Source organism: Papio anubis, chromosome 2 (assembly GCF_008728515.1).
Source record: "Papio anubis isolate 15944 chromosome 2, Panubis1.0, whole genome shotgun sequence".
NCBI lineage: Eukaryota > Metazoa > Chordata > Mammalia > Primates > Cercopithecidae > Papio > Papio anubis.
In genome coordinates, this window is record NC_044977.1 from 81,368,268 (window position 1) to 81,388,440 (window position 20,173).

The 20,173-nt window shown below is 38.4% G+C and overlaps 1 protein-coding gene across 3 annotated transcripts in view; it reads left to right on the forward strand.

Moving 5' to 3' along the window:
• Positions 1-20,123, forward strand: part of LOC101008453 (uncharacterized protein C3orf67 homolog) — a 175,360-nt gene extending 155,237 nt beyond the window's left edge. The window contains exons 7-8 of one of the 3 annotated variants that reach the window (XM_031663224.1): positions 15,670-15,834; positions 19,885-20,123. In XM_031663224.1, coding sequence (XP_031519084.1) covers positions 15,670-15,834; positions 19,885-19,955 — 236 coding nt within the window. In that variant the 3' untranslated portion in view covers positions 19,956-20,123. Of the gene's footprint in view, positions 1-15,669; positions 19,239-19,884 lie in introns of those variants that run through there. The other 2 variants (XR_004182147.1, XM_031663225.1) reach the window with 2 other exon arrangements.
• The last annotated feature ends 50 nt before the right edge of the window (positions 20,124-20,173 follow it).

The window sequence follows — 20,173 nt, forward strand, 5'->3', positions numbered from 1 at the left end:
CTATTCCCTAGCATTTTCATTGTATTAGGTATTGTAGGTAATATAGAGATGATTTAAGGTATATTGGAAGATGTGCATAGGTTATATGTAAATACTAAGCTGTTTTATATAAGGGACTTGAGCATCTGCAGATTTTGGTATCCATGTAGAGTCCTAGGAACCAATCCTTTGTGGATACCAAGGGATGACTGTATAAAGAACTCTTAAAACTCAACAACAAAAAGACAAACAACTCAATTTAAAAATAGTCAAAGGACTTGAATAGACATTTCTTCAAATAAGATATCCAAATGGTAGACAAACACATGAAAAAATGCTCAATATCATTAACCATTAGGGAAATGCAAGTTCAAATCACAATGAGGTACCACTTAATACCCACTAGGATGGGAATAAGTGTTGGCAAGGTTGTAGATAAATTGGAATCCCTGTACATTACTGGTAGGAATACAAAATGGTTCACCCACTGTGGGGAAACACTGTGGCAGTTCCCCAGAAAGTGAAATGTAGAATATACCATATAACCCTACATTTCTATTCCCAGGTATATACCCAAAAGAATGGAAAACAGGTATTCAAACAAGTACATGTACATATATGATCATAGCAGCACAATTCACAGTAGCCAAAATGTGAAAACATCCTAAATGCTTATCAACAAATGAATGGATTAAAAAATGATGTTGTATGTATTACAGTGGAGTAGCACTCAGCCATTTGTATGTATTGCAGTGGAATGACATTCAGCCATAAGAAGGAATGCAGTACTGACACAGGCTACAATGTGGAGGAACCTCCAAAACATGCTCAGTGAAAGCAGCTAGACAAAAAAAGGTCACATAATGTATGATTCCACTTTTATGGAATATCCAGAATAGGCAAATCCACAGAGACAGAACACAGATTTCTGGCTGCTAGGGACTGGGGACTTGAGAGACTGGGGAGAAACTACTTAATGGGTAAGGGGTTTTATTTTGGAGTGATAGAAATGTCTGAAAGTAGACAGAGGTGGTAGTTACACAACATTGTGAATGTACAAAGTGCCATTGAATAGTTCACTTTGAAATGGTCAATTTTCTGTTAATATGAATTTCTCTTCAATAAAACATTTTTTAAAAAAAAGTTCTGAAGGCATGATTCATTCAGGATAGCCAAGTTTTAGGTGTAGCCCAGGGTTATTTACCCCTTCAGACATCAAAACCTTTTGTTATTAAAAAAATCACTTAGTAAGATATAGTGCTTTTTTGTAATGAAATAATTTACATAACACTTACGTAGCACTTGCTGTATACCAGGCACTATTCTTATCCACTCATTACATTAATCATTACTTAAACCTCATTTAATCATCACAATAGCCCTTTGAGGTAAGTTCTATTTTTGTGTCCATGATTTACAGATATGGAGAGCAGGGTACATACAACAAGGTAAAATTATTGTGCCAAGGTCACACAGCTAATAAGTGGTGGAGCCAGAATATAAACCCAGGATGCCTTGCCCCAGAGCCTGTGCTATAATATACTGCTTCTTAATATTTTCCGGCATTGTATAGCAAACTCAGAGAAAATCTGATAATTACATGGCAAATGAATGAGTGAATGAACAAAAAATGAACACACTTTATGGCAATATTTTGGCAGAGAACTTTGTGTTTTATACTTGGCCCTCACTGGTGTTTCAGAGAGGTGAAATTCCATATAACTAAAGCACTGTGCTAGGCACTGCAGACTATAACCAAATAAATAAGATGAATGTAGATGAGTCTGAGACCAGTGAACTATTACAAAATTAGTCATTATTTAAACTATATTAATTAGAAGGAGGTGTATACCAAAACTGATCTGTAAATCTCACTCTTTATAAGCCTTAATAAAATGGGGATGACGATTTTTAATGCATACAGTGCTTTACATATGTGTTAAAAATGATGACTTAATTCTTACAGCTAGTTAAGATCCTCATCAAATATATTAAACACCTACAGAATGGATCATTTTATGATGGCTTTATGGCCAAAGAAAGGGGAACAGGGTTACAAAGTCTCTCAAACATTCCAATAATATACAACCTCATATTGGGAGCAAAGACATCAAAAAACCCACCATCTGGTGGTGCTTGGATGCTGCATGAGCTGTCAGCTTCTCATAGCCTTCTCTTTCATGTGCCATTTAGCCATTCTCAACTGGTCATTCCAGCCAATATTATGTGCTTTCATATTAGTTAGCAAAAGCAGTTTAGATTCAGCTATGTCCTTATCTAGATGTCAGTCGGGCAGTCTGTATGTTTCCATACACAGTCCGTTCCAGAAGATAGAACACATCTGAAAGAACAATGCAGATAGGCCCTGGTCCCTTAATATCTGATTGATTTGTTATTTGCCATCTGGGATAAAGTTGTAGTATCCAAATCAAATGTGTATGGAGTACTTTTCAGGATATAGTTGAACAAAGACTAACCAAAGGAAAAAAAGGGAAGACATGACAGCTGCATTTAATCTAGTCCAGCCTGTTATTAAGGGGCTTTTGTCCATAAGGGGATCACTTTGCATCCCCTTTGAACCAGGTACTGTACGAAATATATCATTAGGATTCTCCCATCATTCACTTCCAGGCTCGCAATCCTTTGGCAGAACTTTATCTCAGTTCCTAGAATGCACCAGAGTCCTTCTGCCTTCACAGTCTTCAATGATCTATTCCTTTCACCTCACTGATCACTCCCACCCATTTTATCAGGCTACCTTCTACTTATCTTATGACTCAGCTTAAATGTCTCTTTTTCACACAAGACTTTCCCTGACACCTTATGCTATTAGATTCCCCCATTATGCTATTTCTTCACCTTGAACTTTTCCTTCAGAGTACTTAGCAAAATTTTAATTAAAGAATTATCTGTGGAGAGAGAGGGCCAGGATGGCTGATTAGAAGCAGCTGTTGTCTGTGGCACTCGTGGAGAGGAATGAAAGTGGCAAGTGAATTCAGCACCCTCAACTGAAATATCCAGGTTCTCACATTGCTGACTAGTCAAACAGCTTGACCCACAGAGAATGAAAAAAAGCAGGGTGGGGTGATGGCCCACCCGGGAGTGGCATGAAGCCAAAGGTACCCCCACCCTAGCCAAGGGAAGCGGTGAGTGATTGTGCAGTCCTGCCCAGGAAACCACGCACCTCCCATGGATCTTTGCAACCAGCAGATTAGGAGATCCCCTCATAAGCCCATGCCACCAGGGTATTGGGTCCAATACACAGAACTGTGTGGAGTCCCAGCAGAGCAGCCACTCAGGCACACACAGAGACCCAGGAGTTTTGCATACTTCACCCCTGGGATTCTCAGCAAGGTGGGAGATCCATCCCTAGGAAGGGAACTGAATCCAGGGAGCCAAGCAGCATGTTCTGCAGGCCCCACTTACACAGTGCCTCACAAATTAAGACCTACTGGCTTGGAATTCCAGCCAGCCAGCAGCAACAGACTTGAGTCTGCCTGAGAAGGACTGAGTTCCCAGCGGGAGGGGCGGCCACCATCTCTATGGTTTGGGCAACTCAGCCATTCCAACCTGTCAGCTCTGGAGAGTCCAGATGGTCTGGACAAGGAAGGGTCCCCCACAACGCAGCACAGCTGCACTACCAGAAAGCAGCCAGACTGCTTTTTTTAAGTGGGTCCCTGACCCTGTTGCTCCTAACTGGATGAGACCTCCCAATAGGGGTCTCCAGCCTCCTCCTACAGGTGCAGTTCAGGCTGGCAACAGGTCAGTACCCCCCGGGATAGAGAGTCCAGAGGAAGAAGCAGGCTGGTATTTTTGCTGTTTCATGGCCTTCACTGGTGATACCTTGGTATGGGAAAAGCTAAGGCAACTAGGGTCTGGAGCGGACCCTCAGAAAACCACAGCAGCCCTGTGGAAGAATAGCCTGACTGTTAAAAGAAAAAGAAAAAACAACAACAATAACATAAACAAAAAGGACCCCACAAAAATCCAACTCAAAGATGAGCAATCTCAAAGATCAAAGGTAGATAAACCCACAAAGATGAGAAACAATCAACGCAAAAACACTGAAAACTCAAAAAGCCAGAGTGCCTAGTTTCCTCCACATGACAACAACAGCTCTCCAGAATGGCACAAAATGGGGCTGAGGCTGAGATGACTAAACTGACAGAAGTAGGCTTCAGAAGGTGGGTAATAACGAACTTCACTGAGTTAAAGGAGCATGTTGTAACCCAATGCAAAGAAGCTAAGAATCATGATAAAACAGTACAGGAGCTGATAGCCAAAATAGCCAGTTTGAGGAACATAACTGAACTGATGGAGCTGAAAAACACAACATGAGAACTTCACAGTGCAATCACAAGTATCAATAGCAGGCCAGGTACAGTGGCTCACACCTATAATCTCAGCACTTTGGGAAGCCAAAGCGTGCGAATCACTTGAGCTCAGGAGTTTGAGAACAGACTGGCCAACATAGTGAAACCCTGTCTCTACTAAAACTACAAAAATTAGCCAGACATAGTGATGTGCTTATGTAGTTCCAGTTACTTGCAAGGCTAAGGCAGGAGAATCACTTGAACCTGGGAGGCAGAGGTTGCTGTGAGATGAGATCACACCACTGCACTGCAGCCTGGACAACAGAGTGAGACACTATCTGGAAAAAAAAAAAAAAGTAACAGAATAGACCAAATGGAGGAAAGAATCTCAGAGCTTGAAGACTATCTTTCTGAAATAAGAAAAGCAGACAAGAATAGAGAAAAAAAAGGAATGAACAAAACCTCCAAGAAATATGAGGATTATGGAAAGAGACTGAACTTACAACTGACTGAGGTACCTGAAAGAGACTGAGAGATGGAACCAACTTGGAAAACATACTTCAGGATATCATCCAGGAGAACTTCCCCAACCTAGTAAGCCAGGCCAACATTCAAATTCAGGAAATGCAGAGAACCCCAATAAGATACTCCATGAAACAATCAACGCCAGGGCACATAATCATCAGATTCTCCAAGGTCAAAATGAAAGAGAAAATGTTAAGGGCAGCCAGAGGGCAAGGCCAGTTCGCCTACAAAGGGAAGCCCATCAGACTAACAGCAGACCTCCCAGCAGAAACCCTGCAAGTCAGAAGAGACTGGGGGACAAATTCAACATTCTTAAGAAAAGAATTTCCAACCCAGAATTTCATATCTGGCCAAACTAAGCTTCATAAGTGAAAAGAAATAAGATACTTTTCAGACAAGCAAATGCTGAGAGAATCCATCACCACGAGGCCTGCCTTGCAAGCACTTCTGAAGGAAGCACTAAATATGGAAAGGAAAGACCATTGCCAGCCACTACAAAAACACGCTGAAGTACAGTGTATCTGAAGTACACAGACCAGTGACACTGTGAAGCAACCACATAAACAAATCTGCAAAATAACCAGCTATCATCATAATGACAGGATCAAATTCCCATGTAACAATACTAACCTTAAATTTAAATGAACTTTGTGTCCCAAATAAAAGACACAATGGCAAGCTGGATAATGAGCCAAGATTCATGGTATGCTGCCTTCAAGAGACCTATCTCATGTGCAAAGACACACACACATAGGCTTAAAATAAAGGAATGGAGGAAAATTTACCAAGCAAATGGAAAACAGAAAAAAGCAGGGGTTGCAATCCTAGTTTCTGACAAAACAGACTTTAAACCAGCAAATATCAAAAAAGACAAAGAAGGGCATTATGTAGTGATAAAGGGTTCAATTTAAGAAGTGCTAACTATCCTAAATATATATGCACCCAATACAGGAGCATGCAGATTCATAAAGCAAGTTCTTAGAGACTTTCAAAGAGACTTAGACTCCCATACAATAATAATGGGAGACTTTAACAGCCTTCTGACAATATTAGACAGATCATCAAAGCAAAAAATTCACAAAGATATTTAGGACCTCAACCCAGCTCTGGATCAAGTGGACCTGATAGATATCTACAGAACTCTCCACCCAAAAACAACAGAACATACATTCTTCTCATCCCCACATGACACTCACTCTAAAATTGATCACATAAATCTGAAGTAAAACACTCCTCAGCAAATGCAGAAGAATTGAAATCATAACAAACAGTCCCTCAGACAACAGCACAACTAAATTAGAATTCAAGATTAAGAAATTCAGTCAAAATTACACAACTACATGGAAATTGAACAACCAGCTCCTGAGTTACTCTTGGGTAAATAATGGAATTAAGGCAGAAATCAGGAAGTTTTTTGAAACTAATGAGAACAAAGAGACAATGTAGCAGAATTTCTGGGATGCAGCTAAAGCACTGTTAAGAGGGAAATTTATAACACTAAATGCCCACATCAAAAAGCTAGAAAGATCACAAGTTAACAAGCTAAATCACAATGAAAAGAACTAGAGAAACAAGAGCAAACAAACCCCAAAGCTAGCAGGAGACAAGAAATAACCAAGATCAGAGCTGAACTAAAGGAGATAGATACACAAAATACCCTTCAAAAAATCAACGAATCCAGGAGCTGGTTTCTTGAAAAAAATTAATAAAGTAGATAGACCACTAGCTAGAGTAATAAAGATGAAAAGAGAAGTGAATCAAATAAACATGAGCAGAAATGATAACCACTGACCCCACAGAAATACAAACAGCCATCAGAGAATACTATAAACACCTATGCACATAAACTTGAAAATCCAGTAGAAATGGACAAATTCATGGACACATACACCCTCCCAAGAGTGAACCAGAAAGAAATTGAGTCCCTGAACAGACCAATAATGAGTTCTGAAATTGAAGCAGTGATACGGTTTGGCTGTGTCCCCACCCAAATCTCATCTTGAATTCCCACATGTTGTGGGAGGGACCTGGTAGGAGGTAATTGAATCATGCGGGCAGGTTGTTCTTGTGCTGTTCTTGTAATAGCGAATAAGTCTCACAAGATCTGATGGTTTTAAAAAGGGGAGTTTCCTTAGACAAACTCTTTTTGCCTGCTGCCATACATGTAAGATGTCACTTGCTCCTCCTTACCTTCCACTATGATTGTGAGGCCTCCCCAACCATGTGGAACTGGGAGTTCCCCATTAAGCCTCTTTCTTTTGTAAATTGCCCAGTCTCAGGTATGTCTTTATCAGTAGCATGAAAACAGCCTAATACAGTACATTGGTACCAATAGAGTTGGGGCACTGCTGAAAAGATACGTGAAAACGTGGAAGCAACTTTGGAACTAACAGGAGTGCCTAGAAGAAGAAAGGAAAATGTGGGAAAGTTTAGAGCTTGCTAAAGACTTGTTGAATGACTTTAACCAAAATGCTGATAGCGATATGAACAACAAAGTCCAGGCTGAGGTGGTCTCAGAAGGAAATGAGGAACTTGGGAACTGGAGCAAAGGTGACTTTTGTTATGTTTTAGCAAAGAGACTGGTGGCATTTCACCCATGCCCTAGAGATTTGTGGAACTTTGACCTTGAGAGAGATGATTTAGGGTATCTGGCAGAAGAAATTTCTAAGCAGCAAAGCATTAAAGAGGTGACTTGGGTGCTGTTAAAGGCATTCAGTTTTAAAAGGGAAGCAGAACATGAAAGTTCTGAAAAGTTGCAGCCTGACAATGCGATAGAAAAGAAAATCCCATTTTCTGAGGAGAAATTCCCAGCTGGCTGCAGAAATTTGCATAAGTGATGAGGAGCCGAATGTTAGCCCCTAAGACAATGGGGAATAGGTCTCTAGGGCATATCAGAGATCTTCTTGGAAGCCCCTCCCATCACAGGCCCTAGGGCCTAGGAGGAAAAAGTGGTTTCATGGGCCAGGACCAGAGTCGCCATGTTGTGTGCAGCCTAGAGACTTGGTGCCCTGTGACCCAGCTGCTCCAGCCATGGCTACAAGGGGCCAACATAGAGCTTGGGCCATGGCTTTAGAGGGTGCAAGCCCAAAGCCATGGCAGCTTCCACACAGTGTTGAGCCTGCAAGTGCACAGAGGTCAAGAATTGAGGTTTGGGAACCTCCGCCTTGATTTCAGAGGATGTATGGAAATGTCTGGATGCCAAGGCACAAGTTTGTTGCAGGGGCAGGGCCTTCATGAGAACCTCTGCTAGGGCAGTGCAGAAGGGAAATGTGGGATTGGAGCCACCACACAGACTTCCCACTGGAGCACCACCCAGTGGAGCTGTAAGAAGAGGGCTACCATCCTCCAAAACCACAGAATGGTAGATCCACCAACAACTTGCTCTGTGTGCCTGGAAAACTCGCAGACAACGACAGCCTGTGAAAGCATCTAGGATGGGGACTATACCCTGCAGAGCCACAGGGCCGGAGCTGCCAAAGGCCATGGGAACACACCTCTTGCATCAGCATGTCCTGAATGTGAGACGTGGAGTCAAAGGAGATCATTTTGGAGCTTTGAGATTTGACTGCCCTGCTGGATTTTGGACTCGCATGGGGCCTGTAGCTTCTTTGTTTTGGCGAATTTCTCTCATTTGGAATGGCTGTTTTTACTCAGTACCTGTACCCCTGTTTTATCTAGGAAATAACTAACTTGCTTTTGATTTTACAGGCTCATAGGCAGAAGGGACTTGCCTTGTCTCAGAAGAGACTTTGGACTGTGGTCTTTTTGAGTTAATGCTGAAATGAGTTAAGACTTTGGGGGACTGTTGGGAAGGCATAATTGGTTTTGAAATGTGAGAACATGAGATTTGGGAGGGGCCAAGGGGGGAATGATATGGTTTCACTGTGTCCCTACCCAGATCTCATCTTGAATTCCCATGTGTTGTGGGAGGGACTCAGTAGGAGGTAATTGCATCATGGGGGCAGGTACTTCCTATGGTGTTCTCATGATAGCAAATAAGTCTCATGAGATCTGATTGTTTTAAAAGGGGGAGTTTCCCTGCACAAGCTTTTTTTGCCTGCTGCCATCCTTGTAAGAGGTGACGTGCTCCTTTTCCTTCCACCATGATTGTGAGGCCTCTCTAGCCATGTGGAGCTGTGAGTTCTCCATTAAACCTCTTCTTTTGTAAATTGCCGAGTCTCAGGTATGTCTTTATCAGAAGCATGAAAACAGACTAATGCAGGCTCTAATAAACAGCCTACCAGTCAAAAAAAATAAAAGCCCAAGAACAGACGGATTCACACCTGGATTCTGCCAGAGGTTAAAAAAAAAAAAGCTGGTACCATTTCTAATAAAACTATTCCAAACCATTGAAAAGAAGGGACTCCTCCCTAACTCGTTCTATGAGGCCATCATCCTGATACCAAAACTTGGCAGATATACAACAAAAAAAGAAAACTTAAGGCCAATATCCTTGATGAACATTGATGCAAACATCTTCACAAAAATATTGGCAAACCAAATCCAGCAGCTTACCAAAAAGCTTGTCTGCCACAATCAAATTGGCTTTATCCCCAGTATGCAAGGTTAGTTCAACATACACAAATCAATAAATGTCATTCATCACATACACAGAACCAAAGACAAAACCCACATGATTATCTTAATAGATACAGAAAAGACCTTTGATAAAATTCAACATTCCTTCATGTTAAAAACTCCCAATAAACTAGGTGTTGAAGAAACACACCTCAAAATAATAAGAACTACATATGACAAACCCACAGCCAGTATCATACTGAATGGGCAAAAGCTGAAAGCATTCCCCTTGGAAACCAGCACAAGACAAGAATGCCCTCTCTCACCACTCCTATGCAACGTAATATTGGAAGTTCTGGCCAGGGCAATCAGGCAAGAGAAAAAAAGGAGTATTCAAATAGGAAGAGAGGAAGTCAAATTATCTTTTTGCAGATGACATGATCCTATATCTAGAAAACCGCATCATCTCAGCCCAAAGCTTTTTAAGCTGATAAGCAACTTCTGCAAAATCTCAGGATACAAAATCAACATGCAAACATTGCTAGCATTCCTATACACCAACAACAGGCAAGCAGAGAGCTAAATCATGAATGAACTCCCATTCACAACTGGCACAAAAAGAATGAAATATCTGGGAATACAACTAACAAGGGAATTGAAGGACCTCTTCAAGGAGGACTACAATCCACTCTCAGAGAAATCAGATAGGACACAAACAAATGGAAAAACATTCCATGCTCATGGATAGGAAGAATCAATATCATGAAAATGGCCGTACTGCCCAAAGTAATTTATAGATTCAATGCTATTCCCATTAAATTGCCATTGATGTTCTTCACAGAATTAGAAAGAAACTACTTTAAAATTCGTATGGAACCAAAAAAGAGCCTGTATAGCCAAGACAATCTTAAGCAAAAAGAACAAAGCTGGAGGCATCACACTATCCAACTTCAATCTATGCTACAAGTCTACAATAACCAAAAGAGCATGGTGCTGGTACAAAAACAGGCACATAGACCAATGGAAGAGAATAGAGAGCCTAGAAATAAGGCCACACATCTACAGCCATCTGATCTTCAACAAAGCTGACAAAATCAATGAATGGGGGAAAGACTGCCTATTCAATAAATGGTGCTGGGATAACTGGTTAGCCATATGCATCAGATTGAAGCTGGACTCCTTTCTTACACCATATACAAAAATCAACTCAAGATAGATTAAAGACTTAAGTGTAAAACCCAAAACTTAAAACCCTAGAAGAAAATCTGGGCATTCAGGACATAGACACAGGCAAAGATTTGTCCACTCAGGACACAGGCATGTGCAAAGATTTCATGATGAAAACACCAAAAGCAATTGCAACAAAAGCATTTCAAAATAGACAAATGGGCTCTATTAAACTAAAGAGCTTCTGCACAGCAAAAGAAACTATCATCAGAGTGAACAGACAACATAGAGAATGGGAGAATATTTTCGCAACCTATCCATCTGACAAAGGTTCAATATTCAGAGTCTACAAGGAACTTAAGAAATTTACAAGAAAAAAAAACAAATAACCCCATTAAAAAGTGGGCAAACGACATGAACAGACACTTCTCAAAAGAAGCCATACATGAGCCAAAAAATATGAAAAAAAGTTCAATATCACTGATCATTAGAGAAATGCAAATCAAAACCACAGTGAGATACCATCTCACACCAGCCAGTATGGCCACTATTAAAAAGTCAAAAAAAAAAAAAAATAGATGCTGGTGAGGTTGTGGAGAAAAAGGAATAATTTTACACTGTTGATGGAAGTGCAGATTAGTTCATAGTTCATCCATTGTGGAGGACAGCGTGGTGATTCCTCAAAGAACCAGAGGCAGAAATATCATTTGACCCAGCAATCCCATAACTAGGTGTATACCCAAAGGACTATAAATAATTCTACTATAAGGATACTTGCACACATATGTTCACTGCAGCACTATTCGCAATAGCAATGACATGGAACGAGATCATGTCCTTTGCAGAGACATGGAGCTGGAAGCCATTATCCTCAGCAAACCAATGCAGGGAGAGAAAACCAAATACTGCATGCTCTCATAAGTGGGAACTGAATGATAAGAACACATGGACACATAGAGAGAGGACAACACACACTAGGGCTTGTCAGGGGTTGGGGAAAGGAGAGCATGAGGAAGAATACCTAATGGATGCTGGACTTAATACCTGGGTGATGGGAATGATCTGTGCAGTGAACCACCATGGCACACATTTACCTATGTAATAAACCTGCACACCCTCCACATGTACCCCTGAACTTAAAAGTTGAAAAAAAAGAATTATTTGTGATTTTGTTTCATATTCTCTGCTAGGTGTAAGCTTCAAGGAGGCAAGGACAAGGTCACTCTGGCTCACCCCTAGATTCCCAGCCATTAGACATATGCCTGGCACACAGTAGAGCCTCAATAAATATTTGTTGAGTGACAGAATGAGTAAATAAATGAAACTGGACCATGCTTTCTATGAACTCACAATGAAGCGCTGTTTAACGTTTATGTAGGGTCTGTTCTATTTTCACACTTAGCCTTCATTTTAAAATTAAGCTGTATATGCTAAAAATGCAATAACTTAGTAATTGGACGTAGAAAAGGTGGTGATTGGTTAGTGGTGAGGTGAGAAGACGAGTGAATTTCCATTTAGTGCTACAGAACATCCAGCTGCCAGGTAATAGATGGTCCTAAAGCTCTTTCATAGCTTGGTTTCACAAAAATGAGACTAAAGTCCCTTTCCAAGTATTCCACCATGAAGTCTCAGAGAAACCTTTAGAGCTAGTAGTTCTAGATGGGCTTAATGGTTAGTCTTTATTTTAAAATAATCAACCAATGTTTTTTTTTAAAAAAAAATTCTCCTTTTATTGCAGGTTTTATACTGCTCACAGTTTCCCTCAAAAAATAATCCAGTAAGTGGTGAAACAGTTCTAGGTGCAAAGGGAGAGTAGATATAGAGAAAGGAAAGATGTTGGATGATGCAGATTGGATTATAGCCTTTTAATGTGAAGTCTGATCTGCATGTCAACCATGTTTCTTTAAGATTCAACCTGCAGGCGGGGCGCAGTGGCTCACGCCTGTAATCCCAGCACTTTGGGAGGCCGAGTCGGGCGGATCACGAGGTCAGGAGATCGAGACCATCCTGGCTAACACGGTGAAACCCTGTCTCTACTAAAATACAAAAAAATTAGCCAGGCGTGGTGGCGGGCGCCTGTAGTCCCAGCTACTCTGGAGGCTGAGGCAGGAGAATGGCATGAACCCGGGAGGCGGAGCTTGCAGTGAGCCGAGATCGTGCCACTGCACTCCAGCCTGGGTGACAGAGTGAGACTCTGTCTCAAAAAAACAAAACAAACAAACAAACAAAAAAGATTCAGCCTGCAGTTTTGTGATAGTCCCTGCCTTGTTCTATCTTCCATAAAAGCTTAGGCATTTATGGTTACTAGAGATTTGCTATCTGTCTCTTGTTAGTTGTAAGTTCAAGTTTTGTGTTCATACATTTCAAATTTTGTATGCCATTGTATCCTTGTACTTGTCACACAAGCTCAATAAGCTAAAGTTTTCATGATTCTCGTTGTAGGGTTCAGAAGACAGCATTTTATTTCAGGTTTTTACTGGCCTCCAGAATTCTCTTCATCTTCTAATTTTAAAACTCTTCATTTATTAATATTGGCATTGACATGGAAATTATCTTTTTCTATCTCAAAGGAGTTTTGAGGTATATGTCAAATATATCTGAAGTTCGGTAAATATTTACTATTTTGAGAGTTCATTTGCTCAGTTGCTTATATAGATTTTCTAAATGTTGATGACAAAGAATGGATGGACAAAACATCTGAAACTAATATTTGTAAATCTAGTGCATTTTTAATGACTAGAGCATTAGGACATTTAGAAATCATTGCTCTGCTGATGAGTATTTAAGTTTTTAGTTAGACGACTGATTTTCCTTTTTCAGATTAGGACATTAGGATCTAATTAGAAAAATACCATGGCTAGGATGCACAGAAACCTCTTCTATTTGCTTTTATAAAGTGTGAGAATTGTACATAAGGAAGTTTTTTGAGGGATGATTGGTTGAATTTTCCTGACTGCATACATTCACATATATACATACAAAATTTTCCCACCACATTCTAAAAACAGAAACTTTACTCATAAAAATCAAACATATATAGAAATTATTGTGAAGAATAAAATTAAAAACTATGCTTAAGTTAACCACCTAAAGTTAGTTTCATTTGGTATATTTCCTTTCAGTTTTTTTGCCATTCACACTTTCTTTTTTTTTTTAAGGTAGAGTCTTTCTCTGTCTCCCAGGCTGGAGTGCAGTGGTGCAATCATCACTCACTGCAGCCTCCACCGCCCAGGCTCAAGTGATTCTCTCACCTCAGCTTCCTGTGTGGCTGGGACTATGCCCAGCGAATTTTTTTTTTGTTTTTTTTTTTTTTTTTTTAGAGAAATGCGGTATGGCTATGTTACCCAGGCTGGTCTTGAACTTGGGCCTGAAATCCTCCCACCTCAGCCTCCCAAAATGCTGGGATTACAGGCTTGAGCCACCACACCACCCCCTTCATACATTTTATAATTTTATTTTCTATGGTTGAGATAGTTTTTTGTATCTGTTTTTTTCATTTAACTTCTTATCTCAAAGCTTTCCCATATCATGAAGACATCTTCATAAATTCAATTTATTGTGGCTCTTTGCTGTCTCAGCCCATGAAACACTGTAGTGTGCTTAACACTCCTCAAGTGCTGGAAATTTAAGTTGTTTATTTTTCAGAACTTATAAACACTTATTTGCATAGATCCTTGAGTTTCTAATTTTTTTTAATTTTAGAGTAGATTCATAAAATGAAATTACTGAGTAAAATGGTATGAACATTTTTAAGGCTTTGGTACACATGGTAAAGTCTTTCTAGGATATTAACACTAATTTATATTCCCACTTGCTACAAATGACAAGGCTTAATATATTTACTGTAAAAGAGGTCATATATGTAAATAGGAAAAATGTACTAATAGTAAAATGGCTTACAAACATGAACAGAAAATTTACTAAAAAGAAAAGTACAGAGAGACATCTGCTCTCCCATGTTTACTGCAGCACCATTCATAATAGATGAGATACAGAATCAACATAGGTGTCCAACAACAGATGAATGAATAAAGAAAATGTAGTATACATACACCATGGAATACCATTCAGCCATAAAAAAGAATGAAATCCTGTCATTTGCAGCAACACGGATAGAACTGGACTTTATGTTAAGTGAAATAAGCCAGGAACAGAAAGTTAAATACCACTTGTTCTCACTCATGTGGAAGCTTTAAAAAATTGATCTCTTAGAAGTAAAAAGAAGTACAGAGGATACTAGATGCTGGAAATGGTAGGGGGAAGGGAGGGCTAGGGAAAGATTTGTTAAAGAATACAAATGTATGGCTAGATAAGAGGAATACCACTGTAAGAGGACTATAGTTAACAATAATATGTTATATACTTTCAAATAGATAGGAAGATATTGAGTGTACCCACCAAAAAGGAATGATAAATGTTTGAGATGATGAACATGCTAATTACCCTGATCTGTTTACCATATATTACATGTATCTAAACATCACTATGAATATGTACAATTCCTATTTGTCAATTAAAAAACAATTTTTAAAAAGAAAATTAAAATATCCATATAAATATATATGAATGAAATTAAAATAAAATATCATTGTAAGTATAATAAGCTATTATTTTGAAAATATTAGAAGGTAAGATGTTAACAGAGGAAGCTGGGTAAAGGGTAATAGGAAGCTCTCTAAACTTTTTTTAACTTTTCTAAAAGTCTAAAATTATTTCAAAATAAAAAGTTAAAAAATTAATTTACCCGTATAACGGCTGTGGGTGCTTAAGTTATTCAATATGTTTGTACCTACTGATCTCATATAAATATGCTGATGTACTCCCAGAAATCTTAAATGGTGCATACCTAATTAGTTCACTCAAGTCACACCTCTAGTATTGAAAAGAAAGTGTGGAATATTTCCAATGCATGCTCTTATTTATTGTATAGTTTTCTGAACTTGCTCCATATAGTGTAAGCTTTATCTCATTTAATCCTGTCTACCCTAGGAAGTAAGCAGTAAAATTATCATGCTCATTTTACAAATGAGAAAATCAGGGCTGAAAGGTTGAATAACTCAAAGTCATATGATAAAATCTTTAATTTTAATTGGTTTCATTTATGTGATATGTCCATTTAGCAGAAATGGCTTACATTTTGAAAATGAATGTTTGTCTTTATTTTCAGCTGTCTGTGGTGTCCCCTTTTCAACAGATGAGCCTACAGATATTATACCACGAAGCTGTCAACTAATGACAGATGTTCCACATGTCACACAGCTGCTAAACATGACTAAACTTCGACAAACTGAAATAAAATTTGGAGGCCATCCTCTAAGATCAGCAGAATCAGGTACACACCCAGGCACCTAAATTAAAAGTGTAATATGTCTGCATCTCCCCCATAAAGTGTGACTTCCTCCAAAAAGGGCGTTGTCCCTCATTCTTCTATATCCTTAGCACTTAACAGAGTATACTTGCCACATACCAGGCCAGGGGCTACAAACTCAGATCACTAACAAGGCCAGGAGGATAACATAAATGAACAAAGTGGGCTGGTTGCCTGAGTATTTGACACATAGAAATATTTTCAACTTCAGCAGTGAGAGAAATGGTTATGGTATTAAGGGAAACAGTAACTTTAACAACTGTGCAAATAATACATTAAATTGCAATTAACACTCAGCCCCTGTGAGGGAGTTAGTTGTAGGGAGTGGTGGGGACTGAAGCCAACTGGAAGCTCCCTCAGTCTAGAAGGGAGAGCCACAATTCAGTTCTAGCTAGTGTTGCCTTTCAGAAAGGCAGGCCCACTCTCACCAGATCTCCCATTTTTCTCAAGAGAAGCTGGATATGTGAATGTTTATGATAAATCTCCCAATTTTAAAACATTGTCTAAAATATTTTGAAAACACTCCATGGGCCAAACAAAACATGTCAGGACTGCCAGTGTTCTACCTCTGTGATGGACACCAGAGCTGTTGACCAAATGAATGAGTAGTACGTACAAATGAAGAAATTTAATATTGTCTGGGTGAGTGGTTCTCAACTACCTACGTATTAGAATCACCTCCTTACAGGTTAGAGACATTTTTAATGTCAAAAAAAAATTTTCTGATGTCTATGTCCCAGGGATTCTGATTTAATTGGCCTAGGATGAACCACTGGATCACTTATCCCACAAAAGCCGTGTGGTTCAGGTGACACTCACAAACACTGAAGTATTTCAATGAAAGGTAAAATGATGGTGGCAATCACAGGACATGTATGGAGGAAGAAGTAGATCTTGAAAGTATCCAACCTATACTTATATAAATAAGTACTTATAATAAATAAATAGATGTGAGGTAGATGTGAGATGTGATGGAGCAGAAGACTGAGCAAAGACAAAGAGACAGCACAATGGGTAGATAAGTTTACTGAGGGATTAATAAGAGGAAGGGCCTTAGTATAAGCAGAGTGACTGTGTTGGAAGAATACGAGAGAAATGGGCTTCAATTTCCTAAGGTAGAGGAATGATAACTTCTGTTTTAGGAAGTTGAATTTAACAGCAGGATTCAAAGTGAAATTTTGAAATCAAGTGAGACCAGAAATTAAGGAGCACAACTAAGAAGTCTTTGTGGCAATCTAGGCTTAAAATGGCAAAGGCCCAGACTCACAGTAGCTTTGAAAGTGGGAAGCAATGGCCCTGAGAGCAACTGCCAGGAAAACTGGCAAGACTCAGTGATTCTCAGGTAATAGATGGGGATGAGAGAGTGGTCAAAGTTTGAAGGAGGTCAAGAAGAAACAAGAGAAAGGAGATAACCATGATATGAAAATTTCAAAAGTGAACTCATTTTATTCTCTGTACTTATTCCATGTTCATTTATTCTTGGGATATTTTCTATATGTCAATCTTCATCAGTATAACTTGTCCTAAATTGTATATTCCCAGAGCATTGGGACCTATTTGGTAACCTTTTCAGTATAAATCCTGGCAGACTACTATGTATAAATAAGCAGTACGTTATTTAGCCCTTAATTACGACATTTCCAAACTTACAGAAAATTCGAGAGAATGTATGATGAACAATACCTGTGTACTCATCACCTGCTTCTGCAGTTACCAACTTTAGGTAGGGCTTTTTGATAGCAATGCAGGCACACACAATGGGAATTTGTATGCTTACTATATATACTATATTTAGACAGAGAGAGACTGTATACAATCCATGGTCATTAAAGAGCCTTGAGAAAATATATACATAAAAGGATTAAAAAGATCTGACTACCCAGACAGCTACTGTAAACACTTTGGGTCATAATTCAATCTGAATGGAAGATGTACCACAGAATAAAATAAGTAAGAGTGTGTTCTATAACAAATGCTATATCTGTATCTAATATGCTGTGATAACTTTCCATAACAAATGCTAAACTATAAAGCATATGAGATAATTGTTTGCCATTATAAATGCTATTTTTCTAGCTTAATGTTTTAAGAATTCATTATGTCTTTAAATGAAAGTGCGAGTCTATATCCAGATATTTTAAGTGTCTTTTTCAATTTAAAATTGAAAGACACTTATAATGTGTGAAATTAAATGGGAATTTGAATAAATATTAATTGCATCACTAATTCAATGTTATAATTAAACACAAACTTTTTCATAGGCCATACTTGAACCCAACTGATAAAAGAGGATGTTAATATATATTTTGCAATTTCCAAAAATGGGCTCTCAGTGCATAATAGTGAACTGGAGTCATATATACAGAAATGAATAATTGTCATCTCATAGCACATTTCTTCTGCTCTGTGAATCCCAATTATATTTATATCCATTACCATAGGCTTTATGATTGCACTTCTTAAGTAAATCTCATTACACATGTATGCCAGTTAAGATTACACAAACATAAATTGCACTTTGTGGTTCTCTTTCTGTAAATACTTTTCAATTGCTGATTTTGACATTTGTGAGCTTTGAAGCTTACCATCACTGAATATTGTAATAATTCTTGTTCTTTGTGTAAGCCATTTGAAAGGTGTAGCTAATGAATAATTCCCAAGGACAGGCTTTTTAATCATGGGAAAGCCAAGAGATATTTCTTCATTTGAAGTACTTGTTTTTGTGTCTTTCTAAAAAGTGGACTCCCCACAATGAGATTTGAATTGCATGAGAAAATGTGTTCTCTTTAATTAACTATGGACTACTCATGTAAATTGTGATATTTTATTATAAATGCACATATTGAGAGATCCCAATGAAACCTCTAGAGAAAGAAGTATCTGTTTTCTGTGGGTGCTTTCTAGTGTTTTCACACAAGCTGAAAAGGAAACCTTAAAACTTCTGACTGTTTTGGAGTGCATTTTGTTGAATAGAATACAACTTGATCAAGAGCTTTTAATGAAACTAATAATTATGTTTCCAAAAACCACGCATTCACACTATTCACTTTGTCAATTCCCAGTACACATTAACTAATACTGTTGCAGAAGACTGTGGAATCTGATGATCTTATTTTCATTAATGGGACCCCAGTTTAATTGAACCAGAGAACCAGATCTGGTTATTGAAGTTGAGCATTCAGCTGCTAGTGACAAGATGCAGTGGTCCACTAAGCACAAATCAAAACTAGTAATTTACTTTAAAATTACAAGGCAGTCTTCCCAAGTGCCCTCTTGTCCACAGCAGCCATCTTATTGGATTCTTACTCCTTTTTGAATGAGAAGACACTGACATCCCTAGCTCCTAGCACAATTGCAAATGGGTAAATTAATGCATCAAGAAAAAAAAAAAAAAAAAAACATGAAATAGTCATCTAACTGTTTTTGGCAATAGTGAAGTCCTTACTAAAAATTTTTCTGTTGGTTCCACACTATGAAAGCAAGATTCAAATATTTAAAAGTCTACTGTGAAGTAGGAGAACCTAAAAGGAGGAGTTAGATTCTGACTTCAGAATAAATCAAGACACTCTTTAATTTCTTCTTTTCTAAACTCAGACTTTTGCTTAACCTTGTCTTAGGATTGCTGGTTAAAGATATCTCACAATTTTTAGTTTCAATGTGTGATAATTCAAAATAAACTCAGTCATCTCTTATGTTTGAATCGTATATCCTCTTTCCCTATCTTCAATAAAAGTGAAACATAACTAGTCACATTCTTTTGTCAAAAAAATTTTAAGTGTGAAATAATATCCATTGAATATGGATCTTATCGATCAATATCTGTGGAATCTGTTACAACAAAGATGACACAAATCATGTATAGAGTGGATTTTAATTTTTCTGTAAAATTTCTGCCAAATACTGAAAAAATTTTAATAATATAAAACATAATATTATTAAATTCATTTTATCAGTTTGACAATTGTGTTACTTTTGCAAGATTGACTCAAACCTATTTTTACGTTTCTCCTTTAGATATTTGTGACTGCATTGCTTGTAATAACAAAAATCCAGAGACAAACTACTTGCATACCGTAGGGAATTGACTCAATAACCGCACAATAAGATACCATGCAGCTATACAAAGAATGACCTGCTCTGCCTGTGATGGCCTGGAAAAGTCTCAAAGCTGCGTCAGTCAGTGAAAAATAGAAACCAAGAATGTTGTTTCAGTATGATCTCATTGATAGAAATAAAAAAGATAGTGACCTACATATGATATATGCATAAAAGTTTTAAGGAAACACAGGAAACTTGATAATTA